This window comes from Martes martes (genome assembly GCF_963455335.1).
Source record: "Martes martes genome assembly, chromosome: 17".
Taxonomy (NCBI): domain Eukaryota; kingdom Metazoa; phylum Chordata; class Mammalia; order Carnivora; family Mustelidae; genus Martes; species Martes martes.
The window spans coordinates 55,845,627-55,871,596 of NC_137905.1; the positions used below are offsets into that span (position 1 = coordinate 55,845,627).

At 48.7% G+C, this 25,970-nt stretch overlaps 2 protein-coding genes across 8 annotated transcripts; one reads left to right on the top strand and one right to left on the bottom strand.

Moving 5' to 3' along the window:
• On the top strand, positions 1-13,014 carry ZNF331 (zinc finger protein 331). 7 transcript variants are annotated; one of them, XM_080829210.1, is made up of 7 exons: positions 96-215; positions 929-994; positions 2,793-2,890; positions 6,321-7,412; positions 8,625-8,751; positions 9,870-10,010; positions 11,183-13,014. In XM_080829210.1, exons 4-7 carry the CDS (start codon positions 7,404-7,406, stop codon positions 12,367-12,369), a joined length of 1,464 nt encoding a protein of 487 aa, XP_080685336.1. In that variant the 5' UTR covers positions 96-215; positions 929-994; positions 2,793-2,890; positions 6,321-7,403; the 3' UTR covers positions 12,370-13,014. The 7 variants fall into 7 exon arrangements, with proteins under 7 accessions (XP_080685340.1, XP_080685336.1, XP_080685337.1 ...); XM_080829211.1 differs by having other exon boundaries at positions 7,368-7,412; XM_080829216.1 differs by lacking the exon at positions 9,870-10,010 and having other exon boundaries at positions 6,321-6,457; positions 7,368-7,412; positions 11,183-13,008.
• LOC308358788 (cationic amino acid transporter 3-like) lies at positions 3,152-25,321 on the bottom strand (the record flags this gene model as incomplete). The annotated part of the gene is given in 13 exon segments (XM_080829209.1): positions 3,152-4,101; positions 21,072-21,093; positions 21,097-21,180; positions 21,477-21,640; positions 21,814-22,016; positions 22,207-22,309; positions 22,407-22,546; positions 22,693-22,915; positions 23,074-23,186; positions 23,389-23,566; positions 24,358-24,516; positions 24,950-25,042; positions 25,045-25,321. Coding segments are annotated over 13 exon segments (1,794 nt in total). The 3' UTR covers positions 3,152-4,066.
• Positions 25,322-25,970: the final 649 nt, after the last annotated feature.

Below are 25,970 nucleotides of genomic sequence, written 5' to 3' on the forward strand. Positions count from 1 at the left end.
CAGGCGCAGCTCCCTGTATTCCCGGGCTGCTGGACTACATTTCCCAGAGATCCCTGCGCCGCTCCCTCCACAGAGTCGGAGCGCCCCGAGGTGCCTGCTGGGAGAGGTTTACTGCGCGGAGGATTGTCCGGGTTCTGCATCCCGTGGCCGCGGTCCCGAGTTGACATCCAGCCTTGCGCCCCCTCCCGACGCCCTGGGTCGTGGGGTCCCGAGAGGTGAGTGGCTGGCCTCCTGGGAGGGAAGCCATGCGCGCTGCGGCGGGAAAGGGCGGTCGGGAGGGCGCCCCGGGAGAGGAGGCCGGACGCGGAGCCCGGGCCCGCCGCCCCGGAGAGGAGTGCGGGGGTCCGCGGGGGTGTTGGGGCTCGGGGACCCCGAGGAGGGGACAGTCCCCGGCTCCGTGGCTGTGACGCACCTCGGGGAGTGTGTGGGGGCGGGGCGGCGCTGCCCGGCGGCGGCTGCGCGCGGGTGGGAGGGACCCCTGCGCCGCCGCGGGGGTGGCCGCGGGACCGACTGGGGGACCGGCCGGGGCGGGGGGACCGTGCAGCCTGCAGCTCTGAGGTCCGGCTGCATTCTCCGGCCCCGCAGGCCAGCGCAGGGGCAGTGGCCTCGGAGGGAGGGGAGAGCCCGCGCCCCGCGGATAGGGACCAGCAGGAAGGGCGCAGGCACGGGGCTGAGGTGAGTGAGGACGAGCAGCGCTCTCCTGGCTCCCTGAGTAGCAGGAGGGAACGGGGAGATGCGGGCAGGGGGCTGCTGCATACCTCAGAACCCCTCTTACTGCGGCCTGGTCCCCAGAAAGCTCTGAGATAGCAGATCGCAGTTCCCCCTTGTTTGCGATCGGTTTGAGTTAGGGTGTGTGGGCCTGGACGGAGCTTTCTGATCCCACGTGTGCTCCAGCAAGGCCCTAGTTATCTCCTTCTCTTTCCCCCAGGCCAGCCGTCCTCCGGAACAAGCACCCTGAGGAGGAAGACGACTCGTAACGCGTCTTACAGTCAAGGTTCAGATGAGTTACCCTTTCGTTCGGTAGATGTCTAGCGTTGAGAGGACTTTGGAATATTTGCTTTCCCTGGCCTGAAATGCCCCCCACCAGGACGAATTCTTTGCCGAGAGGCGTGATGGGGCCTTGCAGGTGTACGCACAGAACAGAAGGACAGGGCGGGGAGGTTCGCGTTGTGCTTGACTTTAGCCTGTGGTTTGGTCAGGAAGATACTTGTTTTAAGGTGGGATTCTCTGTCTTTCCCGCAGGCCTGACTGTCAGAGCACAGTGAGAACAGAGAGGGTTTGATTATTGTGGCCACTAAGTAACAAAGTTTCCAGCTTGGTGATGCTTTTAAAAGTGGGGTTTGAGGGGCGCCTGGCTGGCCCAGTGAATAGAGTGTGCAGCTATTAGGAAATGTGCTGCCTGAGCGAGCAGGGGAGCGTGGCGCTCCTGATCCAGGGGTCGTGAGTTCCAGCCCTACGTTTGCCAGGGAGCCTACTTAAACTTTTAAAAAATAAAATGAAATAATATTTGAAGGAGGTGAGCCATTATTTTAATAAGTAAATAAATAAAAATGGGGTTTGAACAAAGGTCTTTATCATCAAAGGCAGGGATTTTTTTTTTTTCAGTGATCAGTAAATAGAAATTTGTTGTCTGACAGCTTCAGTCTGTTTCAGTTGCGTCTTTGTATGAACTGCGAGAAGCAACGTGGCTTGATGTTGAGTGTGAGTTCTGGGACTAGAGCAGGGCTTGGCAGGATTTCTCTCTGAAAGATCACATATTGAATAGTTCGTGCTTTGTAGGCTACGTATGGTTCCGTATTCTTCTTACTCAATTGATCTTGTTAATTTTTACAGTGGTTTTAGATTTGCAGAAAAAATGGCAAAGTTGGTAGGGAGAATTCCCTGATACCCTGTACCCACTGTCCTGTTGTTAACAACTTACATTAGTATGGGATAGTAGTTACAGTTGGTGAGCCAGTTCTGATACGTTAACCAAAGTCCATGCTTTATTCAGATTTCCTTAGTTTTTATGTAACATTCTTCATGTGTTCCAGGATGCCATCCTGGAGATCACATTACATTTCGTTGTCATGTGTCCTTAAGCTCCTCTTGGCTGTGACAGTTTCTCAGACTTCCTTTGTTTTTGATGACCTTGAAGTTTTTAAGAGGTACAGGTGTTTGGTAGGATGCCCCTGTCTTCGAACCTGATGCTTTTCTCGTGATTGGCCTGGGCTTTTGGTTTTGCGGGTGGGAGATCACTACTTTCATCATGTCGTGGCAGGAAGACAAACCATCAGCATGATTTATGATTGCAGAGTGTGTGCTTGGTTATCTGGCTGAGGTGGTTTGTCAGTTTTCTCTACTATGAAGCTACTTCCATTTTTCAAAGACCAGGTGTCCCCAGGGGACAGCTGCGTGTTTCAGAAGCCCTGTCTAGACTAGAGCCTAGTCACGCTGATCCTGACCCTGCCTCGGTGGTCACATCTTTCTTCTCTCCTGCTCATTCACTTGTAAGGACCCCTGCAATTATGTTGGGCCTACCTGGCGTAATTCAGGCTACGTCCCTGTCTTGAGGTCAGCTGACCAGCAACCCCGAGTCTAAGGCAACTTAACTCCCCTTTGCCATGTAATGTAGTGTTCACAGGCTCCAGGGTTAGGACACGGACATGTTGGGGAGACTGGCGTATCCATGCACAGTTCCCCTCATGACCACAATATACCCACTCCCCCATAACTGTGGATTTTTTCTTTGTTGATTTGTTTTAAATTGGGGATTATCTTAAATCCTGTTTCTTATCATGGAATTAATACAGGCCTGCAGCAGAAGGTTGTTTCCTAAGGAGCTCGTAAAGAAGAAACTCGAAATTACCCATAGCTGTACCATCCAGAGATAATTGCTGTTAATATTTTGGTATGTGTGTTTCCAGCTCTTCCCTCCCCCCCCATGCATAGGTGTGTGCATATATGTCTCCAGAGCATTGGATCCTGCTGATACATAATTGAGCCAAACAGTCTCCAAATCTTGGTTTATAGAGGAGTCCCGCTCAGCCGCAGGTCACATGATACCTGTGTACGTGTGGAGAGGAGAGCAGTGTGCCAGTGGTCTGCATCTTGCTTTCCAAAAACCTCTCACACATTACACCTTAAAGTATTAGAAAGACATCATTTGAAACTAATGTCACGAACACATGATCAGTAAAGACAAGCTTTCAAAATTTGATTTTCTAGGATTTTAATTTTTCTTTCACAGAACATGAGAGGAGTCACTGATATTACAAATACGAACTGCATGTAACATTTCCATGGGTGGATATATGAGAAAAACATAAGAGGACAGTAATTTAAAACGTTCATGTAAACAGAGGCACCTGGTTGGCTTAGTGGAACATGCGACTCTTAGAGTCATGGGTTCAAACCCCACATTGGGTTTAGAGATTGCTTATTTTTTTTAAATTAAAGTGTTCACAGAAATCTTCCATATCACATGGAATAAAAGATCTGGCCCCTTGCTAGTGTTCTCAGTTTGGCATCTCCTCAGTTTGTTTTATTTTATTTATTTTAGACAGAGAGTGTGAGCAGGGGAGGAGCAGAGGGAGAGTCTCAGGCAGACTCCACGCCCAGCATGGAGCCTGTTGGGGGGCTCGATCTCACAACCCTGAGATCATGACCTGAGCCAGAACCAAGGGTCAGACACTTAAGACTGAACCACCCAGGCGCCCCTCAGTTTACATTCTTTGAGCTGGATTTTCCATGCAGAAGCATGTCTGTCCCTCTCTGCTGTTGGAGAGGGAACATTTCCTCCTTATATGTCTTAGAGTCTTCTTTTTTTGCTAATGTTAATATAAAAGAACTTCGTTTTTAAGAGGCTCTGAAAGTTTTGAGTTAGTGTGGATTATAGAGGCCGCAGTTGTGAGCACGTGTTTTAGCATAAGAAGAAAGGAGAAGGCGGCCTTGAGTTTTTTCTATAAAATCAGATTAAGAGTTGTGTAATTTACTGATTTTCAGTCATAACTGCTAAATTGTATTAAGTAACTGTTGATACTACTGTGTTTTATGTAGATTATCTTTCTAAAAGTTCAATGCAGTCTCACCTGGCAGGTGCCGTTTCTACCCCAGTCTTCCGTGGGGAAGAGACAGTGTGAGGTTAGTAATGGTCAGAGCTCAGATTCGCATCCTGAAAGTCAGTCCACAGAGCCTTAGTCTTACTTTGACCAAGAGCTCTCCTCCCCCATTACGCATACAGTATTAAACCTGCCTTCTTCACGTAGTACTTCAGCGTAAATTTCTTTCTCAAATAGTATAAATCAGTATCATTATTAGTAAGCACATTAGACGCAATTGTAGCAGACATAATTTATTTAATCTATCTTTTATATGAGATATTTCTGCTTTTTTTTTTTTTTTTTCATTTTTTAAAATGATTCTCTGGAAAATCTGAATAAAATTGGTGGATGACATCGGTATCAATGTCCTGGTCGTTACATCGTACTACGTATTTGTGATGTATTCCCATTGGGGTCCGTCGGGGGAAGGGTGCAGGATCCCGCGGTATTATTGCTTACAGCTGCACAGGAATCTACACTTAGTTCAGAAAGTTTTTTGGAACCTAGCCCTTGAACATTCTGAGACATATATTTGTGCACTACTCTACCTGTTTCCAAGGAATAAGTCCAGAAAGTAGAATGCTGCAGCAGAGCCAGACTCTTGTTAAGTGCCCACCATACGATAGCAGTGCTTAGAACAGCCGGCGACTGAGAGGACGTTGTTCCCTGCCCGTTGCTTATGAGCCAGCTGGAAAGGGAAACTGAGTGGAAGCCCAGGGCGGCCTGTGGTCACGGCCTGTGGAGACTTCTAGGCGACTGTGCCGTGAGAGGTGCTGGGAACGGGACATCATTCTCTTGTCAGGTCATGACAGGATCATTCTGAACGCGTGGGCTCTGTGTGGAGTACAGTGGAATCTGTCTGCTAAGTTTTGCACCTTCCATGTTGTCTCTAATGACGTTGATGCAGAGTGAGGCCTAACAGGGTCCCGCGGTTTAGGGCTCCACAGGACGCCACGGCCGGAGGAACAAGCTCAGAAGCCAAGTTCAGTCTCCCACCCAGATAGCCGTCAGTACGCACAGGACGTCCTTCGGAATCTTAGTCATTTGTCCAGTCAGTGCCCTGACATATGTGGGTGTAGGTAGACATCAAAGAGTTGCTTTACGTGTTAGGAAGCGAAAGGAAACAAAAGTTGTGAGGAGAATAATGCAAAGATATCTCAGAGGGAAACTGTTTAAAAAGAAGTTTCTCTGAGAGTCTGTCATTTCATGAATTTAAAAAAAAAAAAAAACGCACACACATACACATGTCAGGCCAACGCCTTGCTCCTCTTAGACGCCCAGTGAGGTGTACTTAAAAAGAAGAAAATCAAGGTCAAAGGGTGTGTCCGGGTGTCACCAGGACCACCACCAGGTTCTCTGGTTCTCTGGGCGGACTCACAGGATTCAACACGTAGTCCTATCCAAGGCCAGGATTTATACAGCGAAAGGATACACAGCACCATCAGCAGAGGGACAGGTGCGTGGGACAGACGACATCGGAAGGAAACCAGGCACGCGCTTCCCAGAGCGCTCTCCCAGTGCAGGCACATAGGACACGCTTAATTACTCCAGCAGCAAGTGACAGCAACACCGGCGAAGCCTTCTCCACCGGGGAAGCTCATGTGGGCAGGGAAGGCCAGGATTTTTGTCAGTCACAGAGGACCCTCTCTCTGGCACGTACCAAAGTTCCAGACTCCCAGAGGAAAGCACGGGCTCAGCAGGATGAACCACATCATTTATACAAACAGCTGAACAGCCGTGAGCCACTCCTGTCAGCCAGGGAACCATGGGGACCCTCTGGAGGTCCAGTCGTGGGCCAGTCTCGCAAGCAGTTCCTGCTCGTTACTCTTTCTGCACAAGGGATCCCGACCTTCCCAGGCCTTTTCTTGCTGTTTCTCTGTTTCTGTTTTATATCTCTCTCAGGACTAGAAGGATTCCTAGAACTCCCTCGAGAGCCGTTCTACTCAGAGTTCCCAGTAAATACAGGGAGAGGATGTAGATTCACACCAGCCAGGGAAACAAGCCCATAAGCTCAGGTCCCGGAGTGTCCCCCGCTGGAGCTTCCGGTGTCCTCTCCCGCTGGAGTTGGGACTGGGTGCTCTGTCGGCATCGATGTAGGACAGTGTGCATAGAGGATTGCCAACCAGGGAGGGTCACCGAGCTTCACGACCCAGAGTTTCCACTGGGGCTTCAGCACTTAGGCACAGTTCACTGATTGATCATCCAAACGTGGCTGACTCGTCTACGTGTTAATCTCAGTTCCCAGGCCAGTTGATACCGCATGACCCAAAGCACCACCCTGAATCTCCTGGTGGGTCTTCTTGGTGTAGTCAGTTCCCGCCCTACGACTGGTTGGGGATGGCCAGCTGCACCCAAAACCAAGACCTTCCTATCAGGTATAATGTAGATTACCTCTTAGAAGTGGTGGGCAAAAAACAAAAAGGAATGAGATCTTTCCATGTGCAACAAGATGGATGCACCTAGAGAGTATGATGCTCAGTGAAAAGAGAAAGGTAAAAACCATATGACTTCACTTACACGTGGCATCTAAATAATAAATCATACGAACAAACGAAAACAGAAACAAACCCATAAATCCAGAAAACAGATAAACATAGTTTCCAGAGGGCAGGGGGACCAAAATGGGTGAAGGGAGCAGGAGGCCCAGGCTTCCAGTTACGGAGTGAGTCCTGGGGAGGGAAGTCACCGCATAGGGAACATAGTCCATGGTGACATGTGGTGACGAAGGCAGCTACACCTGCGGCATGTACAGTATAATGTACAGATTTGTGGAATCGCCGTGTTGTATGCCTGACACTAACGTCGTGTGTCAGCATAGTTCAGGTAAAAAAACTATGTTGAGGGTGCCTGGCTGGCTCATTCGGTGGAGAATGCAACTCTCAATCTTAGGGTCATGAGTTCAAGCCCCTTGTGGGCAGTAGAGCGTACTTCAAAAAAAAAAAATTGTTTTTATGTTACATTGAGAAACAACAGATGAAAGTAGGTATGACTTCAAGGCAAAAACAAACAAAACCTCTTCTGTGTGCGCACCTGGGTTTTATAGGGCTCAGGAAGGTTTTTTTTCCATTTTGTCCACATCCCTCTTCATCCTTTCAGGATTCATCATGTTGATGTTTGTGTCTTGGGGAGGGGAGGAAACAGCCGGGGTCGGGGGGCTTGGAAGCAAAGATGGAGGACCAGTAAGCTCGTATTAAGTCCTTTGGGGACCAGGGTGCACTTATTTTAATGCCTGTTTTTTTTCTCATCTGTCTCTGGCTTCTCTGGATTTTGTGTCTTTGATAAAAGAAACCCCAAGAAGACAGATCAGTTGATTCTAAAACTATGGCACACGTAAGTATATATTTCTTTCCTTCTTAAGATGTATTTAGGTCCCGTGGCTGTTCTTGTGAATTATCCCGAAGCCTCCCGCCCAGCCGAGGCCCACGTAATGACCCCCTGCCGGGTTCTTCCTATTCTGGCGAACGAACGGCAGTGCCGTATAGCCCCCGCCCACCTGTGTGGTTAATACTCACTTCACCCCCGAGCTGGGCATTCCGTGTCTCCTCTGGGCTCACCTTGCCGTCAAGAGTAACGCGGGAGCAGTAGGGGAGGAGAGTCCCTTGAGAGAAATGCGAGTCATGAGTGTGGTTTATGAGTTGCAGAGGCTGGTCCCGTTTGACCCCATGCAAAAACTGAAACTCCCTGCTGTTCTCTTCCGGCATTTTTCCCCAGCGGAGGGGAGGGAAAGTTCACGTTGGCGGCTCTCCGGGTCAGTGGTGGTGAGAGCCGGAGCTCCGTGAGGCTTTTGGGATTGGCTTGGACTGTGTTGGGGGCCCGAGCGCTGAGAGGCCGCGAGGTTACCAGGGGATGTGAAGGGCGCCTGTGGAGCACAGCCTGGCGAGCGTCCACGGCGTCTGACAGCGGTCCCCTAAATCAGGAGCAGAGAGAAGCCCAGGGTGGTGGGTTGTCCTGGGTAAGAAGGTGCAGAAGTCGCAGGTGGTCGTATACCCCCAGAACTGGGGAAAACCTTAGATGTTTGGTTGTACCTAAGTGTACAACTGTAAGAAGTGAGTCCAGTCCATCCCCGCGATGGAATAAGAAAATGCTTTTGTTGTCACGTGGGAAGAATGCTTAAGACCTTGGCAACATGATGACCTTGAGGCTGAGAATATTCAGACACATAAACCCTCGTTTCAAAAGTAAAAGCTCTCACTTCACACTTGAGAAACGAAAGCCTAGGCCATTTCCTTCCCTGGCGGCGTCCACGCTTGCCGAGGTGTGACGAGGCAGGCCCGTAGCGGGCCCCGCGCTCGTGAACAGGAGCAGCCCGGGCCGGTTTCGTGCCTCCTGACGGCTTGGGGTGATGAGGTGTTGCGCAGGGTGTGGGGTTTCTCTGCGGCAGAGCGCTCTTCGGGAGCGTTAGGGGCTCTGCTCCGTCCCAGTCCCCACCGTGCCCTGTGTACCTCGCAGGCCTGTGGTCTGCTGCTGTGTCCAGCCCCACCCAGAGCGGAGCCCTTTCCGTGCTGTCCTTCTCCTCAGGGACGTGTGCGTTTGTGTTTTCAGGGTTTGGTGACATTCTCAGACGTAGCCATCAACTTCTCCCAGGAGGAGTGGGCGTGCCTGGACTCCTCGCAGAGGGACCTGTACTGGGACGTGATGTTGGAGAACTACAGTAACCTGGTCTCCCTGGGTGAGTAGCCTGTCCGCTGGAACGTCCGCTCCCTCCACTGGGAGTGTCAGGACTGACTCCCAAGAACGAGTTGAATTTCTTCCTCTTCTCAAGAAGTATCTTGAGCCTTGTCTCATCCCAAATGGGCGTCCTGCACCTCCATTTCCTCACCCTCTTCCCACCTTGGCCGGGCCCTTCCTCTAAGCCCCTCTCTTCCTCAGTGACCAGAGGGCGAATTCCAGTTCTGGGCTGTTTGTTTCACAACCGTCTTCAGAGAGTTGAGCCGCACACCGGGATGGTGTGTTCACGCCCAGACTGCTGCTGGTGGCCTGTGGCGCTCTAGGGAGCCACCTCAGGGAACTTGACTTCCTCTAGTAGGCCAGCCTGTGTTGGAAGTGGAGCAAAGTGGCGTTTTCCAGGGGCTGTGCTTTGTACCTGAAGTGAGGCGGAAAGTTACGATTCCTGAATTCCGAGTGACACGTTGGAGGAAACGTCTTGTAAACATCTCAGGCTGTGTCTTGTTTTTCTATTAGAGAGGTAACAGCCGTCATAGTAATGGCCGATCTGCTACACTTGGCCTCAGTCCCCCGAGTTTGTGAGGTAGGCACGATTGCTGTGTCGGACTTGTGGGTGAGTTTACTCAGGCACGGAGTGACTTGATCAGACGGGGGAGGCAGAACCAAGAATCCACACTGTCACCTCCCCTCTTGTACTGCCTCCACAGGTAAGACCCTCGGAATTTGAAATAAGACCTTTCCTCTCTGGTTGCCTGGTCTTTAATCCCTTCTCTTTTCTGCATTCTCATCACTTTGACTTTCAGCTTGACGTAAATTCCTAAGTCTCCATCAAAGTTTTTTTTTTGTTTGTTTTGTTTTGTTTTTAAGATTTCATTTATTCATTTGAGAGAGAGAGAGCATGAGTGGGGGCGGGGGGAGTGGCAGGCAGAGGGAGAGGAAGGCTCCCTGCTGAGCCGAGAGCCCCAGAGGCAGGACTTGATCCCAGGATCTGGAGATCACAGCCTGAGCCGAAGGCAGATGCTTAACCCTCTGAGCTACCCAGGCATCCCTCCAAAGAACTTTTGAGCATATCATTTTTTGCTTAAATTCTACACCATATGACATTTCTTTTTGTGAAAGCAGGACCTTTCATTTCTAAGCCAGATGTGACTTGCTGTGTTGGGGAACCAGGGGAAGAGCCTCGATGGCTGAGAGGGAGCACAGTGCCAAGGAGAATGACAGCTGGGCTGGCCGGGAGAGGCCATCGCTGCCGTAAACAGCTCGGTGAGGCAGGAACGGGTGTACTCCCGGGGCATTTGGAAAGCTCCCTATGAAGGCCACGGATGGCCTCTGGGGAAGACATCACCACCATGAACCTGATCTTCGTCCCATTCCCCTCTTACTGGTTTGCTTCTTGCTTACTCCTGCTTCCCATGTTGCTGATGCTGCTGGTCCGTGGACCATGCCTTGAGTAGCAGGGGTGCAGACCACATGACCCCGTGCCCTTTGTAGCTCCCGCGAGGTGGTTGGTATCCTAGCTTTGAGTGCTTTTTTCCTTCTCTCTAATGTTCCCTAATGCTCCTTCCTGGATGCTGTTACATTCTGACATCACACAACGTCCTCCAGTATGGTTCTTCCTGTGGGGTTAGCCCTCAGTGACACCCAGTGCGTGGACCCACAGCTCAGCGGGCATGCACCGTGCGACCTTCTGTTACTGCTTTGTTTGTTTGCGCTCCCAGTTCTTACAGGGAACTGTGCTGTATCTGCTACTTGGTTATGTAGTGACACTGTTCGTAATGGATGAAAACGTTGTTTTTAAAGGAAAAACTGTTAGTTCTTATAATAAAGGGCTGGTTGGCTCGCATGCACTTAAGCGCGTTCTGGGTTTTGCAGCCTGGTGGAGTTAGCATCCCCATTGACGGTCACATCCCCCAAAACATTCCCTCATAGGCATTGACCATGTTTGTCACAGTTACTCCTACAGTGTCCCTTTTATTGCCTTTGATGGTGGGTCTTTTTGTCCAGAATCGTTTTCGTTATGTGACTGACAGGTACATTAACTCCAGAATGTTAGTTTTATACCCAGGTTATTTTCTTGTTTTTCACATTATTTCTATATTTGATTTTCCTGGGTTTGTCCAGGTATGTCATCACATCATCCGCACGTTGTGTTCTGTTTTTGAGATCTGCCCCTCCGATTGCTTTTTCCTTAATTATGGCAGCTGATAGGAAATAGGAGGGCTAAGAGGCGGTTCCTCTCCCTTGACTGACTTCAGCAGGGGCATCTGCGATGTTTCCTCATTAAGTACAGTGGAGCCGTACATTTAGAGAGCCCTAGGTGACTCGTGTTTGTTCTAGAAAAGTTTTGTTTCTGTCAGAGAAGTTTTTGGTTTGTGGTTAGGTCCGTTTGCGTTTTAATTTTCCTTAAAATGAAACAAACTGTTAATTTTTTCCAGATTTAGAGTCACCATATGGGACCAAGAGTTTGCCTACAGAAAAGGGCCTTTATGAAATAAATTTATCCAAATGGAACTCAAATGGAAAAAGTAAATCCCTTGGCCTTGGCTGGATGTGTGAAGGTGAGTGTGCAGGCCCGCGGGGCCCTCGAGAGGGCTGTTTCAATCAGATGATAATCAACTGTGAGAAGGCGCCTACTTGTAGAGAAAATACCTCTGTCAGACCGCATCAGAGACTTCATACTAGGGAGAATTCCTATGAATGTAAGGAATGTGGGAAGGCCTTTAGTCGTGGCTACCAGCTCACTCAGCATCAGAAAATTCACACGGGTGAGAAACCCTATGAATGTAAGGAATGTAAAAAGGCCTTTCGTTGGGGTAATCAGCTCACTCAGCATCAGAAAATCCACACTGGTGAGAAACCCTATGAGTGTAAGGACTGTGGGAAGGCCTTTAGATGGGGTTCAAGCCTCGTCATTCATAAGAGAATCCATACGGGAGAGAAACCCTATGAATGTAAGGACTGCGGGAAAGCCTTTAGACGTGGTGACGAGCTCACTCAGCACCAGAGATTTCACACTGGGGAGAAAGACTATGAATGCAAAGACTGCGGCAAGACCTTTAGCCGCGTGTATAAACTAATTCAGCACAAGAGAATTCATAGTGGCGAAAAACCCTATGAATGTAAGGACTGTGGGAAGGCCTTTATCTGTGGCTCAAGCCTCGTTCAGCATAAGAGAATTCATACTGGTGAGAAGCCCTACGAATGCCAGGAATGTGGGAAGGCCTTCACTCGAGTCAATTATCTCACCCAGCATCAGAAAATCCACACTGGTGAGAAACCTCACGAATGTAAGGAGTGTGGGAAGGCCTTTCGCTGGGGTTCGAGCCTTGTTAAACATGAGAGAATTCATACTGGTGAGAAGCCATATAAATGCACAGAATGTGGGAAGGCCTTTAATTGTGGCTACCACCTCACCCAGCACGAGAGAATCCACACGGGTGAGACACCTTACAAGTGTAAGGAGTGTGGGAAGGCCTTCATCTATGGGTCAAGCCTCGTTAAACATGAGAGGATTCATACAGGGGAAAAACCCTACGAATGTAAAGAGTGTGGGAAGGCCTTTAGTCATGGCCATCAACTTACACAGCATCAGAAAATTCACACTGGTGAGAAGTCCTTTTGAGTATAAGGCATGTGGGAAGGCACGTAACCACGTGAAGCATCTTAGAGGACATCAGAGTGTTCACGCTGCCGACAAATCTTTTGAACAAAAAGGGACAGAAGCTTCTATACAGCATTCCTTCCTTCCACAGCACAAGGAAAATCCATGATACAGTTTAGCATGGGAAAGCCTTCACTGGTCACTCTTCTGCTTATAGCATCTCAGAATAGTCATGCTCAAGGCAAATTTGGAGAATGGAGAAATCACTTCTTCATGATCACAACACACTAAGTGTAGACTTGTTTTTTGGGGGTTTTTTTCGTCTTGCTGAATTGGCTTCATGGGTGGATAGAAGCCTCCCTCCACCATTCAAGCTCCATCTCGGATTTGTTCTAGGGAATAACTGCCAGTGTAACCCATGTGGGAGAGCGTCCCACCATGGTACACGCCCACCCTGTTACCATCACCATCCCACCACCCCTTTACTCCTGTGATACACTGGAAAAATGACCTTGTTACCCCTGTGCGTTGTGTGTGAGATGGGGACAATCACACCTGCCTAATACTGCTGTTGTGGTGACTGAGTTTGGTACATGTAAACTCTCTGAAGGTGTATCTGAAACACTGTAAGCTCAATAAATATTAGCTGTTGTTCTTACCATCATCACCGTTAGTGTTGCTCTTAGTGAACTCCTACAGGAACACCCCCCGTGGGCACAAGAATTTACAAAAGACGGTCCAGCTTGTAGAAGGAAATACGGGAGATTACTGTCACAGCCTTGGGTGGATGGTGTTTCTTAGTACACAGAAGATGCTAAACGTAAAAAGTTTATACATTGGACTTCATCGAAAGTACAAAGTTCTGTTCATCGAGTGACACCTCAGAGACTAAAAAGAGACAGAGGCATACTGGGCAAAGTAGTAATTATTCTCCATGCACCTGACGGAGGACACACATAGAAAACAGAATCCCCCAAGTCAGTAAAAAGTCCATTTTAAAGGGGTGAGGGGACTTAAATAACCACTTTCAAGAGAAGTTGGCCAGATGGTCAGTGAGCAAGTGAAAATGGGCTTAACTTCATTTCTCATCAAGGAAATGCAAAGTAAAACCACCATTCAGTTTCACTAGACACTCACTAGAATAGCTAACATTAAAATCACGTATGAGCCTGGCACTTTGTTGGGTGGTCACGTGCGATCTGTTCGGGAAGGAATGGGACCAGTACTCGGGACCTCCACCAGATCCTGGAGGTCTTGCTGCAGGAGCAAAGAGGTGATGCTTGAGGAGGGCAAGTGAATGTGTCCTGTGGGAGGGGCCAGGGCCCAGGATCCAGTCCTGGAAGAGTTGAGGGAGCTGTTAGACTCAGGATGGGCCTGAGCCATCTGAAGTGGTCAGCCCTGGAGAGAAGGGTGTGGGTCCTTTTGTGGAAAGAACTAGAGCCCACAGGAGTGAGTTGAGAAGCAGGGGGAGGGGTGGAAGGGCCTGGTGTGTGGGGGAGGAATGGCGAGTGCACAGACAGGTCCTGGGAGACTCAAGGAGAGTCCAGGGTAGCCTTCGAGAGCTGGAAGACTTGAATGCTCATGAGCGTGGCCTGGGAGACCTAAGGAGAGCCTTGGCACCATGCTGGCTATGTGGTTAGAGCACAGAGGAGTGTCTCACAGAGGTCAACAAGAGATCCAGAGTCTGGGGTCCAAGTAGGGCTTGTGTGTGGTTTGCCCCATGGTTGGGGTGCCAGTATCCATAGACTACAGGTGTAGGTGGGTGCTGTCCTGAACAAGGGGAGGATGTGGAGGGGTAAGGAGAGGAGAATGGTGGGGGAAGGACCTGAGGGGACAGAACTGGAAGGGTAGCGTGGGGGGCCACAAAGAGGAGGAACAGGAGGGTCACGGTGGAGATAACACCGACAAACTGGAAGCCCCAGGGGAGATGCAGGATGCCGTCTGGACAGGGAGTAGGGTGGGGAGGGAAAAAATTGGCTTGTGCAGAGGAGTCACTGGATATAGCCTCTACACAACACCTCAAGATACCTGTCTTGAGTCTGTGCTCTGCTTTCCTAGGGTAGCTTTTATGCTGACGCTGCACATAGTGGTCCTGACCAGGCCAGGTTCATCATTCTTAGGACTCATAATACCAAGAGAAAGTCTCCCAAACCCTTCCACAGGTTTTGCAGAGTGGAGTCTCGCTGACTGACTAGTTCATGAGTCTATCCTGGAAACTCTGCCCATGGCAGGATGGACTGGAAACACCTCAAGTGCCACCCAAGCCTTATAACCACCCTGGAGCTCACCTACAGCTCACAGACACAGAGTGGGGCTGGGAAACCTAACGCCAGGAGCCCTCACATAGGTCAGCCAGATACCGGACACCAGAATCAGCAGCTGTCCACACCAGGCCAGGCATCAGAAGGTTCCTGCAACTGGATGAGGGCGTGGATTCAGAAGAGGCTGACAACCCCTCTGCTGGTCTGTGTAGGGGCAGGAAGTGGAGGCAGCATCTCAGCCCTTCTGTCCCTCTTCAGTGTTAAAATCACCCTTACAGAGCAGTACAATCCTGGATTGGAGATGGAAGGAGGTCCATAAAAGCCAAGAGTTTAAGTCGCTAGTCACATGGTGCACCCTTGGCCTGGCCTCCTTTTCTGTTTACGGGTGTTCCAGAGTTCATCATAAAATTGCAACTTCCAATTTACACAGAACATTCATGTACTCCACCAATCCATCAAGGGTTAGAAGCATATGCTGTATGAATGCCCTGTGTAATTTTTTAACACCATGTTTTATACTTCAGACACGTCCGTCTGAAAGTGGCCCTTTTTATGGGCCTCCAGCACACACTGTATTACTTTGTTTGCCACGTCCTGCACTCAGTTCAGATTCTTTTTTCTAGTGCTAGCACCGCTTACCTGAAAATCACCAAAGTTCCCAATATTGTGCTACTCAACAAAGGTTTCCATTTTTGGCCTGGGAGCCAGTCCCATCTCAGTATTTCATCCTCTACATTTGACCTCCATTCCCTTTACAACAAAGCCCCCCATTTGTTCCACAATTTCAACATTAAAAACCTTCAAACTCTGCTTTCTTTGGACTCTTTTCTTAATCTAGTTTTGAAGAGTGCAGTCTCCCAGCGGTTGCCGCTCTGGCATCAGAGTTCTGGCAAGTTTTTTTTCTTGCTGAGTATCAAAGTGTCAGTACATAATCCTTGCTTCAGGCTCAGTTGTTGAAAGACTGAGGTTTAAGGCATCTCGATGCAGCTCTCTCTGTTACATCACTATTCCTTTGCTTCTGGTGCATATCCAAAACTTAAGTTTCTACTGGTTCAGTAGTTTATTGTCTACGTTCTCCATTAGGTTGTGAGTTCTTGAATCCTGTGACCTGTCTTGGCTTGCTCACCTCTGACTCCTTACCCCTTTGAACAGTGAGCACCATGTACATTGTAGGCAGTCAAGAAATGTTTGTTTCACAAATGAATTTTGTTGAGCCTCAATAATGCATTAATTGCTGATTCTCTTCTATATGAGTATAAGACATACTTTATCCTTAAGGATATGTCTAAAAGTTACTGCAAGACTTCATGAGGTCTCATGGCAGGGAGGAATGATACAAGGTGCTGAAAGAAAAGGCTGCCAACCAAGAATTCTTTCTCTCTCAAAACTGTCCTTCAAAAACAAGAGAGAGGGGTGCCTGGGTGGCTCAGTGGGTTAAACCTCTGCCTTTGGCTCGGGTCATGGTCTCAGGGTCCTGGGATCGAGTCCTCCATCGGGCTCTCTGCTCAGCAGGGATCCTGCTTCGCCCTCTCCCTCTGCCTGCCTCTCTGCCTACTTGTGATCTCTCTGTGTCAAGTAAATAAAACCTTTTTAAAAAAAAATTAAGACATAAGGAAAAGGAGTTTGCTTGCTAACAGATCTGCCCTATAAGAAATACCGAAGGGTAGTCCTTCAGGCTGAAATGAAAGGACCTTCAACCATAATTTGAAGGCATATAAAGAAACAGTAACTACACAGGTAAATATAAAACACAGTGAGTGATACGCCTTTTGTTTGTAATCCCTCTTATTTCCTACATGATTTAAAGGATAAATGCATAAGAAATGATGAGTCTGTGTTAATGGGCACTACATGTATGAAGCTATAACTAACCATGATAAACAGGCATTGGGTAAGAGCTAAGTGGGAGCATAGTGTCTCTGTTACTGATTCTAGATTGGCATCAGTTCAAACTAGATTGTTACAAACATAAGATGTCAGTTATAATTGCCATGGTAATCACTAAGAAAATATCTTTATAAGTATGAATGGCTCATCCACTGGATAGCTGGAGTGGCTACATTAATCAGACAAAGCAGGCCTCAAGTCTAAAACTTCTACAGGAAACAAAGGATATATATTAATATACTGACTTCATATACCAACTATATACACATCAAAGGAAACTCAAAATACATGAAATGAACGTTGATCACCAAAGAAACAGTTCTACAGTCATAGTTAAAGATTTCAGTACCCCCACTTTCAACCATAGTTAGAACATCTGGATGAGAGATTGATTTGAAAAAATAGAAGACCGGCACCTGGGTGGCTCAGTCAGTTAAGCACCCAACAATTGATTTTGGCTCCACACTGAGCAAGGGGTCTGCTTAAGGATTCTCTCTCTCCCTTTGCCCTCCCTTGTTCATCCACTCACACACATGCCCTCCCCCCAACTTCCCTATCTCTCACTAAAATGAATTCTTTAAAACTCCCTCTGCCCCTCCCCTTGCTCACACACTCTCACATAAATAAATAAGTCTATTTAAAAATAAGGAGACTGCTTCTCCCTCTCCAGCTCCTCTGGGCTTGTGTTCCCTCTCTCACTATCTCTCTTTGTCATAAATAAAATCTTTTTAAAAATAAAAATACAAAAATAACAAAAAATAAATAAAAGACCACCCTACAGACTCAAGTAGACCTAACAGACACAGCACCACCAGCAACAGAATACACACAGAACCTTCTCCAGGATAGATCATATGATAGGCCACAAAGCAAGTCAACAAACTGAAAAGTCGGGCATCCTAGCATCTTGTCCAACCACAAGGGAAATCAAATGAGAAATCAACAGAAAGAGAAGAAAATGCTATGTGGAGATTAAACCACACTCTACAACAACCAGGTCAAAGAAGAGCTCACAAGGAAACTAGAAAACGGGAGTGAAAATCAAAACAAGATAAGTGGGATGCTGTGAAAGCAGTGCTCAGAAGGACACTTAGAGCAGTAAACACCCGTGTTTGAAAAGATAGGAAACCAGGAAAAGAAGAGCAAAGTAAACACAAAGCTAGCATTAGGAAGGAAATAGTGGGGACTGGAGTGGAGGAAAAATGAAATGGAGAATAGAAAAATGGCACAAAGGGGCACCTGGGTGGCTCAGTTGGTTAAGCGTCCGACTCTTGATCTGAGCTCAGGTCTTGATCTCAGGGTTGTGAGTTCAGCCCCTGTTGGGCTCCATGCCCATGGGTATGGAGCCTACTTTAAAAAATAAATAAAAGAGGTACAAAGAATTGACGGAACAAAAATTGATTCTTTGAAGAAAAAAAAATCAGCAAAATTGACAAGGCTTTGACCAGGCTAAGAGAAGAAAGTAATAAAGTAATTATCCAAAGAAAAGCCAGAGATCACTAGCGATGCTTCTAATCTCTTATAGGCATAGGTGGCTAAAGTGAAGGTCCTCCAAACCCAAGGTCAATCTGAGCTCATCAACACAGCACATGCACAAACCCTGAACACATTCTGTTCCACCAAACTCATGGTTGCCACGCTTTGTCTATCAAGAACCAAATAGTAAATACTTCAGGCTTTGCAGGCCACATGTGCTCTTCCTCTTTTTTTTTTTTTTTTTTTAACAAGCTTTTAAAAATAAAAAGTACTCTCGGGGCGCCTGAGTGGCTCAGTGGGTTAAAGCCGCTGCCTTCAGCTCAGGTCATGATCCCACCATCCTGGGATCGAGCCCCGCATCAGGCTCTCTGCTCAGCAGGGAACCTGCTTCATGCTTCCTCCCTTCTCTCTCTGCCTGCCTCTCTGCCTACTTGTGATCTGTCTGTCAAGTAAATAAATAAAATCTTTAAAAAAAAATAAAAAATAAAAAAATAAAAAGTACTCTTAGTCTCTAGACCATACAAAAATAGGTCCACAAGCAGTATTTGGGCCATGGACTATAGATTACCTGACTGCTGCACTAAACCAACATTTGAGCATAGGAGAAAATTCTAGAACAGCATTATCCAGCATGATAGCCAGTAGCTTCATACCACCATTGGGCTCTTGAAATGTGGCTAGGTGGTAAACTAAGTGTACATTATATACTAGGCTTTACAGACTGTCCAGAAATAAAAAAATAAAATAGTTCATTAATAATTTTTACGTGTTTTACATGTTGAAATAACATTTTGGATATACTGAGCTAAATAAAATCTATTACTAAAATTAATTTCACCTGTTTTTTGCCTTTTTTAAAAAATATTTTATTTACTTACTTGACAGAGATCACAAGTAGGCAGAGAGGCAGACAGAGAGAGGGAAACAGGCTCCCTGATGAGCAGAGAGCCCGATGCAGGGCTCGATCCCAGGACCCTGGGATCATGACCTGAGCCTAAGGCAGAGGCTTTAACCCACTGAGCCACCCAGGTACCCCGCCTTTTTTTTTTTTTTTAATGTGATACTAGAACACTTAAATTACCTATGTGCCTCTCTTTATATCTGTTTGGACAGCACTATTCTCTGCTGCTGCAGTTTGGCGAAATTTGCCAAAACTTTTAAGTATATATGGCCTGACTCAGCCTTTCCACTTATAAGAATATATTATTTTTATACCATTACACATATCACCTTTCCAGAGAACCTCCTCTTATTCTCAGGGTCTCCTTGGTGAAAATTACATTGATCATTGACTTCCCCTGGAGAGTTGGGGGAGGGGGCATTGCATGGTTTGATTATGTTCTGATTCCTATACTTTATGGATAGCACTGTTGCCTATAGCAGCCCTCTAGGATGCACATGTATCTGGTTGTCCCATGTTAGTGGTGACAATGGTAATCAACCTTTTTCCATCAGACTTTCATCTTAGTTTGTCTCCATTAACCAACGCCGCCCTAGCCCTATCATTTCACTAGAACTTGCAGAATGGTGCTATTTCTAATGCTGCTAATCCTCCTCTACCTACATTTTTAAACTCACTGAATGACTTTGCTACTTCATTTCTTTGACCTCCATCCCTGCAATGGTCCCTCTCCCTGAGTCGTTCACCCCACAGACAATCCTGTGGGAATCCTAGAATCTCAGTTTCACGCATTGTGTTCTGCTGTCTTCTCTTCTCATTCCACCCAGCGGCACCCACTGATCAACCACCATTACTTCCCACACTGTCCCCACTTCTGGAAATGCTGTTTCTTCAACTCACAACTTCTCCTCATCAACCCCACTGTGTACCTCTAAGAGTACCACAGAAACATAACGAAGATGATCACTTACACAAGGTTATAAGTCAGTCATATCTCAGTAAAGCTGGCAGGAAAATAAAAACAACCAGTTCTCTTGGGCATTTTGAAATGATCCACTTCGTGTGATATTATGCTCTTTCTTAGTCTACTTTGTCTGATACTAACATAGCTATGCCAGTTTCCTGTTACCACTTGCAAGATGTGTCTCTTCCCTTCCTTTTACTTCCAGTCTGTTAGGGCCCTAATTTTTTTTAAAGCTATTTGTTTATTTTTTTTGACAGAGACACAGCGAGAGAGGTAACACAAGCAGAGGGAGTGAGAGAGGGAGAACAGGCTTCCCATGGACCAGGGAGCCCAACACAGGGCTCAATCCCAGGACCCTGGGATCATGACCTGAGCCAAAGGCAGACACTTTATGACTGAGCCACCCAGGCACCCTGGGGCCCTAAAACTTAATGTACAATTCTTCAGGGGCACCTGGCTGGCTCAGTTGGTAGAGCACACAAATCTTGATCGCAGAGCCATGAGTCTGAGCCCCGTGCTGGGGATAGAGATTATTTTTTTAATAAATTTTAAAAATAAAAAATTAAGTACAGTTCTTGACACAATACAGAGGTGAAACCTGCATTTTTCTTCCCATGTGGCAATTTGTGTTTTCGCTGGAAATAGGCACAAAAAGGCACTTCTTATGTGCAAGGAATATTTTGCCCTTCCTCTAGTTGCTGGTTACATTGCTGGTACCTTGTGAAAATTCATCCCACTGCACATTTATGAAGTATGCAATTTTGGTTTTTTTATGCTTTCAAAAGTTTACTTAAAAATTAAACAAGATTAAGGGTATTTTTGTCCACTGGCAATAAATACAGTGCTCTAAACACATAGAGGCTCACTCCATAGAGGCTCAAAGTCTCCCTTGAAACAGAAGATACCTCCAGTGTACAGAGGAATTCCACACAGCATCTATTTCCTGTGGTTAAGCTAATTCAGCACTAGGGATGTTTTTGCCAAGAGTTGGGGAGCTTGAGGCAGGTGGCTGTTGATCACTGTCCTCCAAGCTGTGCCGGATCCCATAACCAAAGTATATGGCAAATCCTAGTAGAGAAATGGGACAAATGATGGGAAAGTAGGCACTCCGCCCACTTAGAAGTGCCCAACAGGCCTTCTACTATGGCCTCTGAGACAGTTTTTGGGAAAGGCAGTAGGAAGAGGGTTGAGTGGTAGCCCTCGAGAAGCCTCTTTTCCCCAGAAAGCCACTTACCCATCACCATCCAGATGCCAAATCAGGCCCAGGTCCCAGCGGTCATCTGCATCATTAAGTAAACATTCACAAAGATGCTCAGCAGTGGGAGCACAGGCAAAGCAGGAGCCTGTGGGCAACACAGCACAAATGTCTGCAAGGGAGATCCCTGCCCCACCTGGGTGGGAAGGAAGACTCCAGTCCTACGGTGCACCTTCAGTGCCTACTCTTATCCCACTGGGTACTCCCAAAGGAGTGGGTGTTGGTGAATGGAGGTAGCCAAGTACTGAGTGCAAAACAATAGTTTCTTGTTTTAGCAACTGACCATTTTCTTCCCTGACGCAGCCGAGAGTGGTAGACTTCAAAGCATGCAGAGTTCATTCACTCAGGGTGGAGAGTCTGGGGACATAGGGTCACCTACCTGAAGAGAAGAGGAGTGGGGTTCTGGGGCTGTCTCCAGATGATGAAAGTGAGCCCAATAATGAGCAGCAGCAGCGGCAGCACAGCCCCTGTGGTATACACCGGGTCTCCAGACAGCAGGTGGCTGGGCCATTGGGCCAGTATTAGGCCCAGGATCATCAGCAGGAGGGCTGCAAGGGTCAAGTTGGAGGACAACAGGTCCAACTCCAGAAGCCAAATATGTCAAGACACCCCACCCCAAAACTGCCCCATCTAGAAGGGCCACCAACTCTCTGAGCTTCCTCCTCAGCTGCCAGACACACTCCCACCCTGTCCCTCCACAGACAGAAACCCCACTGCTCACCAAGCAGTAAGCTGCATGCGTAGACAGTGCGGCCAGATTTCCGAGTTGGGGTGGTCTTGTCTGGGTTATGCAGACTTGGTGGAGCCTGCACGGTTCCTGCTTCCGGTACAGGTTGCAAAGAGCCTGCTTGAGATGCAGGCTTTATCTCGACTATTTCCACCCCTGTTTTCTTGTTCTTACTTAAATTCTCATCCGGCTGGTACCTGAATGAGAGGTATTAAGGCACTATGAACACCAGCCCCTGCTCATCCAGTATCAGGCATCCTGATCCACCTTTTCCCACCCTGAGTGCTGTAGTACGCTTAGGAGGCAGCATGAAGCAGAAGAGGACTAGCTCCTCATCCAGTCCCCATGAGTCCAGGAACCCCCAGCCAAGATGCAGTGGAGTCTCACCTGAGGACAAGAACGGAAAAGACCACCAGGCAGTAAGCAAGCAGGGTCCCAACTGACATGAGGTCCACAAGATCACTGAGCTCGAAGAGGAATGCCATGAATGCTAGAATGAGGCACAAACAAGGTGGGGGAGGGGGATGAGGAACCACCGGAAATATCCCAGGTAAGGAAACTGATCGAAGGTGTGCGTGTTTTCTCACCTGCAAAAGTTCCAGATGCTATGGTGGCCATGATGGGAGTGTGTGTGCGGGGATGAATCCGAGCGAGTCCCCGGAAAAGGAGCCCATCGTCTGCCATTGCGTAGATCACTCGAGGCATGGGGAACATGGTACCCAGGAGGCTGGAGGAGAAAACCGGAATGTACATGAGCTCGTGAAGGAGCAGAACAGACCCCAGCCAGCGTGGGGTCAGGTGTCTCTCTCATCTCTCAATCCCAAGGGCTGGGATACCTGAGAGTCTCCCAGACAGGGAGAGGCAGACACTGACCTGGTTGAAAGAGCACAGAGGGCTCCAGCAGCCGCGGCGTATCTAGCGGGGGCCCATCCCACATGGAGAAACGCCTGCGGCAAGGGGCTGCCGGGATGAATCTTGTAGTAGGGCATCATGAGGGTGAGTGCTGCCGAGACACCAAAATACGACAAAAAACAGGTGAAGAGCGAGATTATGATGCTTAAGGGGATGGAACGCTGAGGATTACGGGCTTCTTCCCCTGTGGGACAGGTGGTCGTACTCAGGAAAACTCTGGGGTGAAGGCACAAATCCTCTCCCTCTTCCACCTTCAGAAGCAGGCTACCCTCCTACCAATCCTCTGCCCAAGGGCAGCCCAAATGTGCCCAAACCCCTGATGGGGCAGAATGACCATGTTACCCGTAGTGGCGATGCAATCAAAACCAACAAATGCATAGAAACATGTCGCTGCTCCATGGAGAATCCCCTCAAAGCCAGAAGGCATAAAGCCTCCAGAGCCCAGAGGGCCCAAGCTGTGGTGAGAAGGAACAAGGAAGGACACAGGGGCCTGTGTTCAGCCATCTCTACTGATGGCTCAGTCCATACCATAAGTCCTGGGTTCCATTCCCCTCGCTCCCCGTGGGGATCCAGCCCACCATATTCCCTCTTTATTCCCCACCGTTCCCCAGTTGTACACCCCACACACTCTACCATGGCCAAGAGGGCCCTCCTAACCTAGAAGTGTCATCGGATGCTGACGTGGCCAGTTTGTAGTCCTCTTTAGTGAGCTGCCAATGGTGCAGATCTCCCTTCATGAAGCCAGAGAAGATGACAAAACTAAGAACTAAAAGGTTCACACCCGTGAACACCTTGGTAACCAGGGCCGACTCACTAGCTCCCAGGGCCAGGAGTCCTGTGGGAAAGATGGAATATCAAATACCCAAAATAACTAAACCCATGTATACAGAAAGCAAACCGGTGGTCACCAGGGGCTGGGGGGACAGGGGATGGTATGAGGGTTCCTTCTGGGGTACGGTGCTTTTGGGGTCTGGAAGGACACGGAAGGTGCATGACACTGGGCCCTCTGAGATGGTTAGTTTCTTCTTATGGTCATCGGCTTGTGATATACACATGGACCAAATCATCATGTCGTTCACCTTGAACTTGCACAATGTTGTATGTCAATGAAATCTCCGTAGAGCTGGGAATAGTAAGTTGAAGTGGTTAATTGGATGTTATGTGAATTTCACCTCTATTAAAAAAAAAACCTTTGGTCTCAGTTCCAAGGAAGAAACTTGTCAGTCTAAGTGAATGATTCTCGACTGGGGGTGATTTTGTTCTCTAAGGGACATTTGGTGATACCTGGAGACATTCTGACCATCACAGTTTGGGGGGGGGGGTAGTGCCAATGGCAACTCGGAAGTAGAGGCCAACATCCAACAATGATTCACACACACACACACACACACACACACACACACACACACACACCACACACACACACGTAATGCCCAGGACAGCCCTCGACACCAAAGACACTGATCCAGCCCAGAATGTCAACTAACGCCCAGGGACAGAAGCAGTGGTCTAAGACTTGTCTTCCTGTCTCTCATCACAGACCCTCCCTCCCAGCGCTGCCCACCAGTCCACACCAGCTCCCCCTCTACGCACTGCTCTTCCCATCCTAGAGGATGCCGGCCTCACCAGTGAGCAGCAGCACCAGACCCAGCGCCAAGAAGTCCAGGTGTGTGGCCAGCACATGGGGCACCTGCAGAGAGAAACCTCCCTTCAGGAGCTGAGAGACCTGGTTCCCAATCAAGTCGTCAAAGGCGGAGCTCCAGGCCCTGGCCACACTGGTGGCACCTGTGGGGGGAGGAGGAGGAAAGTTCACTGACAAACACAAACTGAGTTCCTGCTATGCACCACAGGAGCACTTTTCGGGGGGGATGGGGGACAGAAACCAGACAAAATGCCTAAGAGTTTCCTTTCATGAGGTGGGGAGAGCGGACACAGAAGATTCATGAAATAGGTCAACTATTTAATACAGTCAGAAAGAGATCGAGGTTATATCATGCAAGAAAACAGGGGGAAGCTGGGGGTCGTGGGGGATGAACCTTCCCAAACTTGTCTCCCTGTCTCCCACCGGAGCTCCGCCTCCCCGTGTCCTACAGTCCCCATTCCTTCCTGGTTCCCCAGTCCTGTCGTTCTAGGAAAGCAGGACAGAGTTGAGTAGAATGAAGTTTGGGGGTTTCCTGTACTACAGCCCAGCTCCCGCCACCGTCCCCTGCCACCTCACCAATGACATAGGAGAGTGTGAGGTTCCAGCCAGTGATGAAAGCACACAACTGTCCAGCTGTGACATAGCTGTAGAGATAGGCAGAACCGGAGCCGGCACGCGGGTCCCAAACTCCGCGTAGCAGAGCCCGGACAGCACGGAAGACAGGGCAGCCACGAGGAAGCAGATGGTGATGGCCGGCCCGGCTTTGTCCTTGGCCACTTCGCTGGCCAGGATGTACACGCCCGCTCCCACGGTGCTGCCCACGCCCAAGGCCACCAGATCGAGGGTGCTCAGGCACTGGGCCAAGCCACTCTCAACCCCCTCCCTCGGCCCCAGGGGCCGCCTGCGCACCAGCTTCCGGCCAAACTGACAAATATGTTGACGCAGCATCCTCGTGGAGTGGAGGAGAGGAGGAGGCCAAGATCTGCGGAGAAAACGAGAGACCACCATCAAGAATGTCCACCCCCCGGGGCCCTGGGAGTCCTCGGACCGAATTGGATCCGAGGAGCAGGGGTGGTAACACAGACTTTGAGTATGTTGCAAAGTTTCCGGGAGGGTTACTTGAAAAGAAGCAAGCAAAACCTTGCAGGACGTTCAAGTTCATCCCCATTAGCTGAGGGGACAAGGGCCCTGACCTCCGAAGCCAGACCATCCAGGTTCTCATATCGGCCATCTCGATCTCCCACGAGCTGCCTGCCACTCTTGCCCCCCCCCCCCCCCCCCGTGAAACAGGGGAAAATCATCATGATGGTCATTACTCCCTCCCTCCCTTGCTTTGTGTGAAGCAATGCTTGCTTTGAGGAACTGGGCAGTCAGAGAGCTCACACCCCACGCAATTCTGCACCAAGGATCCTGATAACTTTGCCTCCTTCGCCTGCAGAGCAAAATGCAACTGGAATTTTGAGCTGGGGCAGAATGAGACGGAATTTGCAGGGAGGAAGAGACTAGCCTGGCTCAGGCAGAGCAGGAAGCCCAAGTGACCTCCCAGTTGCCTGGAGGGAGGGAGGACTGACCTTCCCTCCAAGGCAGAAGAGACAGA

Excerpts from the sequence above, each read along its gene's own strand:
- ZNF331 (XM_080829210.1), top strand. Across the intron at positions 8,752-9,869 it reads CAGTAACCTGGTCTCCCTGG|GACCTTTCATTTCTAAGCCA; the intron begins GTGAGTAGCCTG and ends TTGTGAAAGCAG. Across the intron at positions 10,011-11,182 it reads TCGCTGCCGTAAACAGCTCG|ATTTAGAGTCACCATATGGG; the intron begins GTGAGGCAGGAA and ends AATTTTTTCCAG.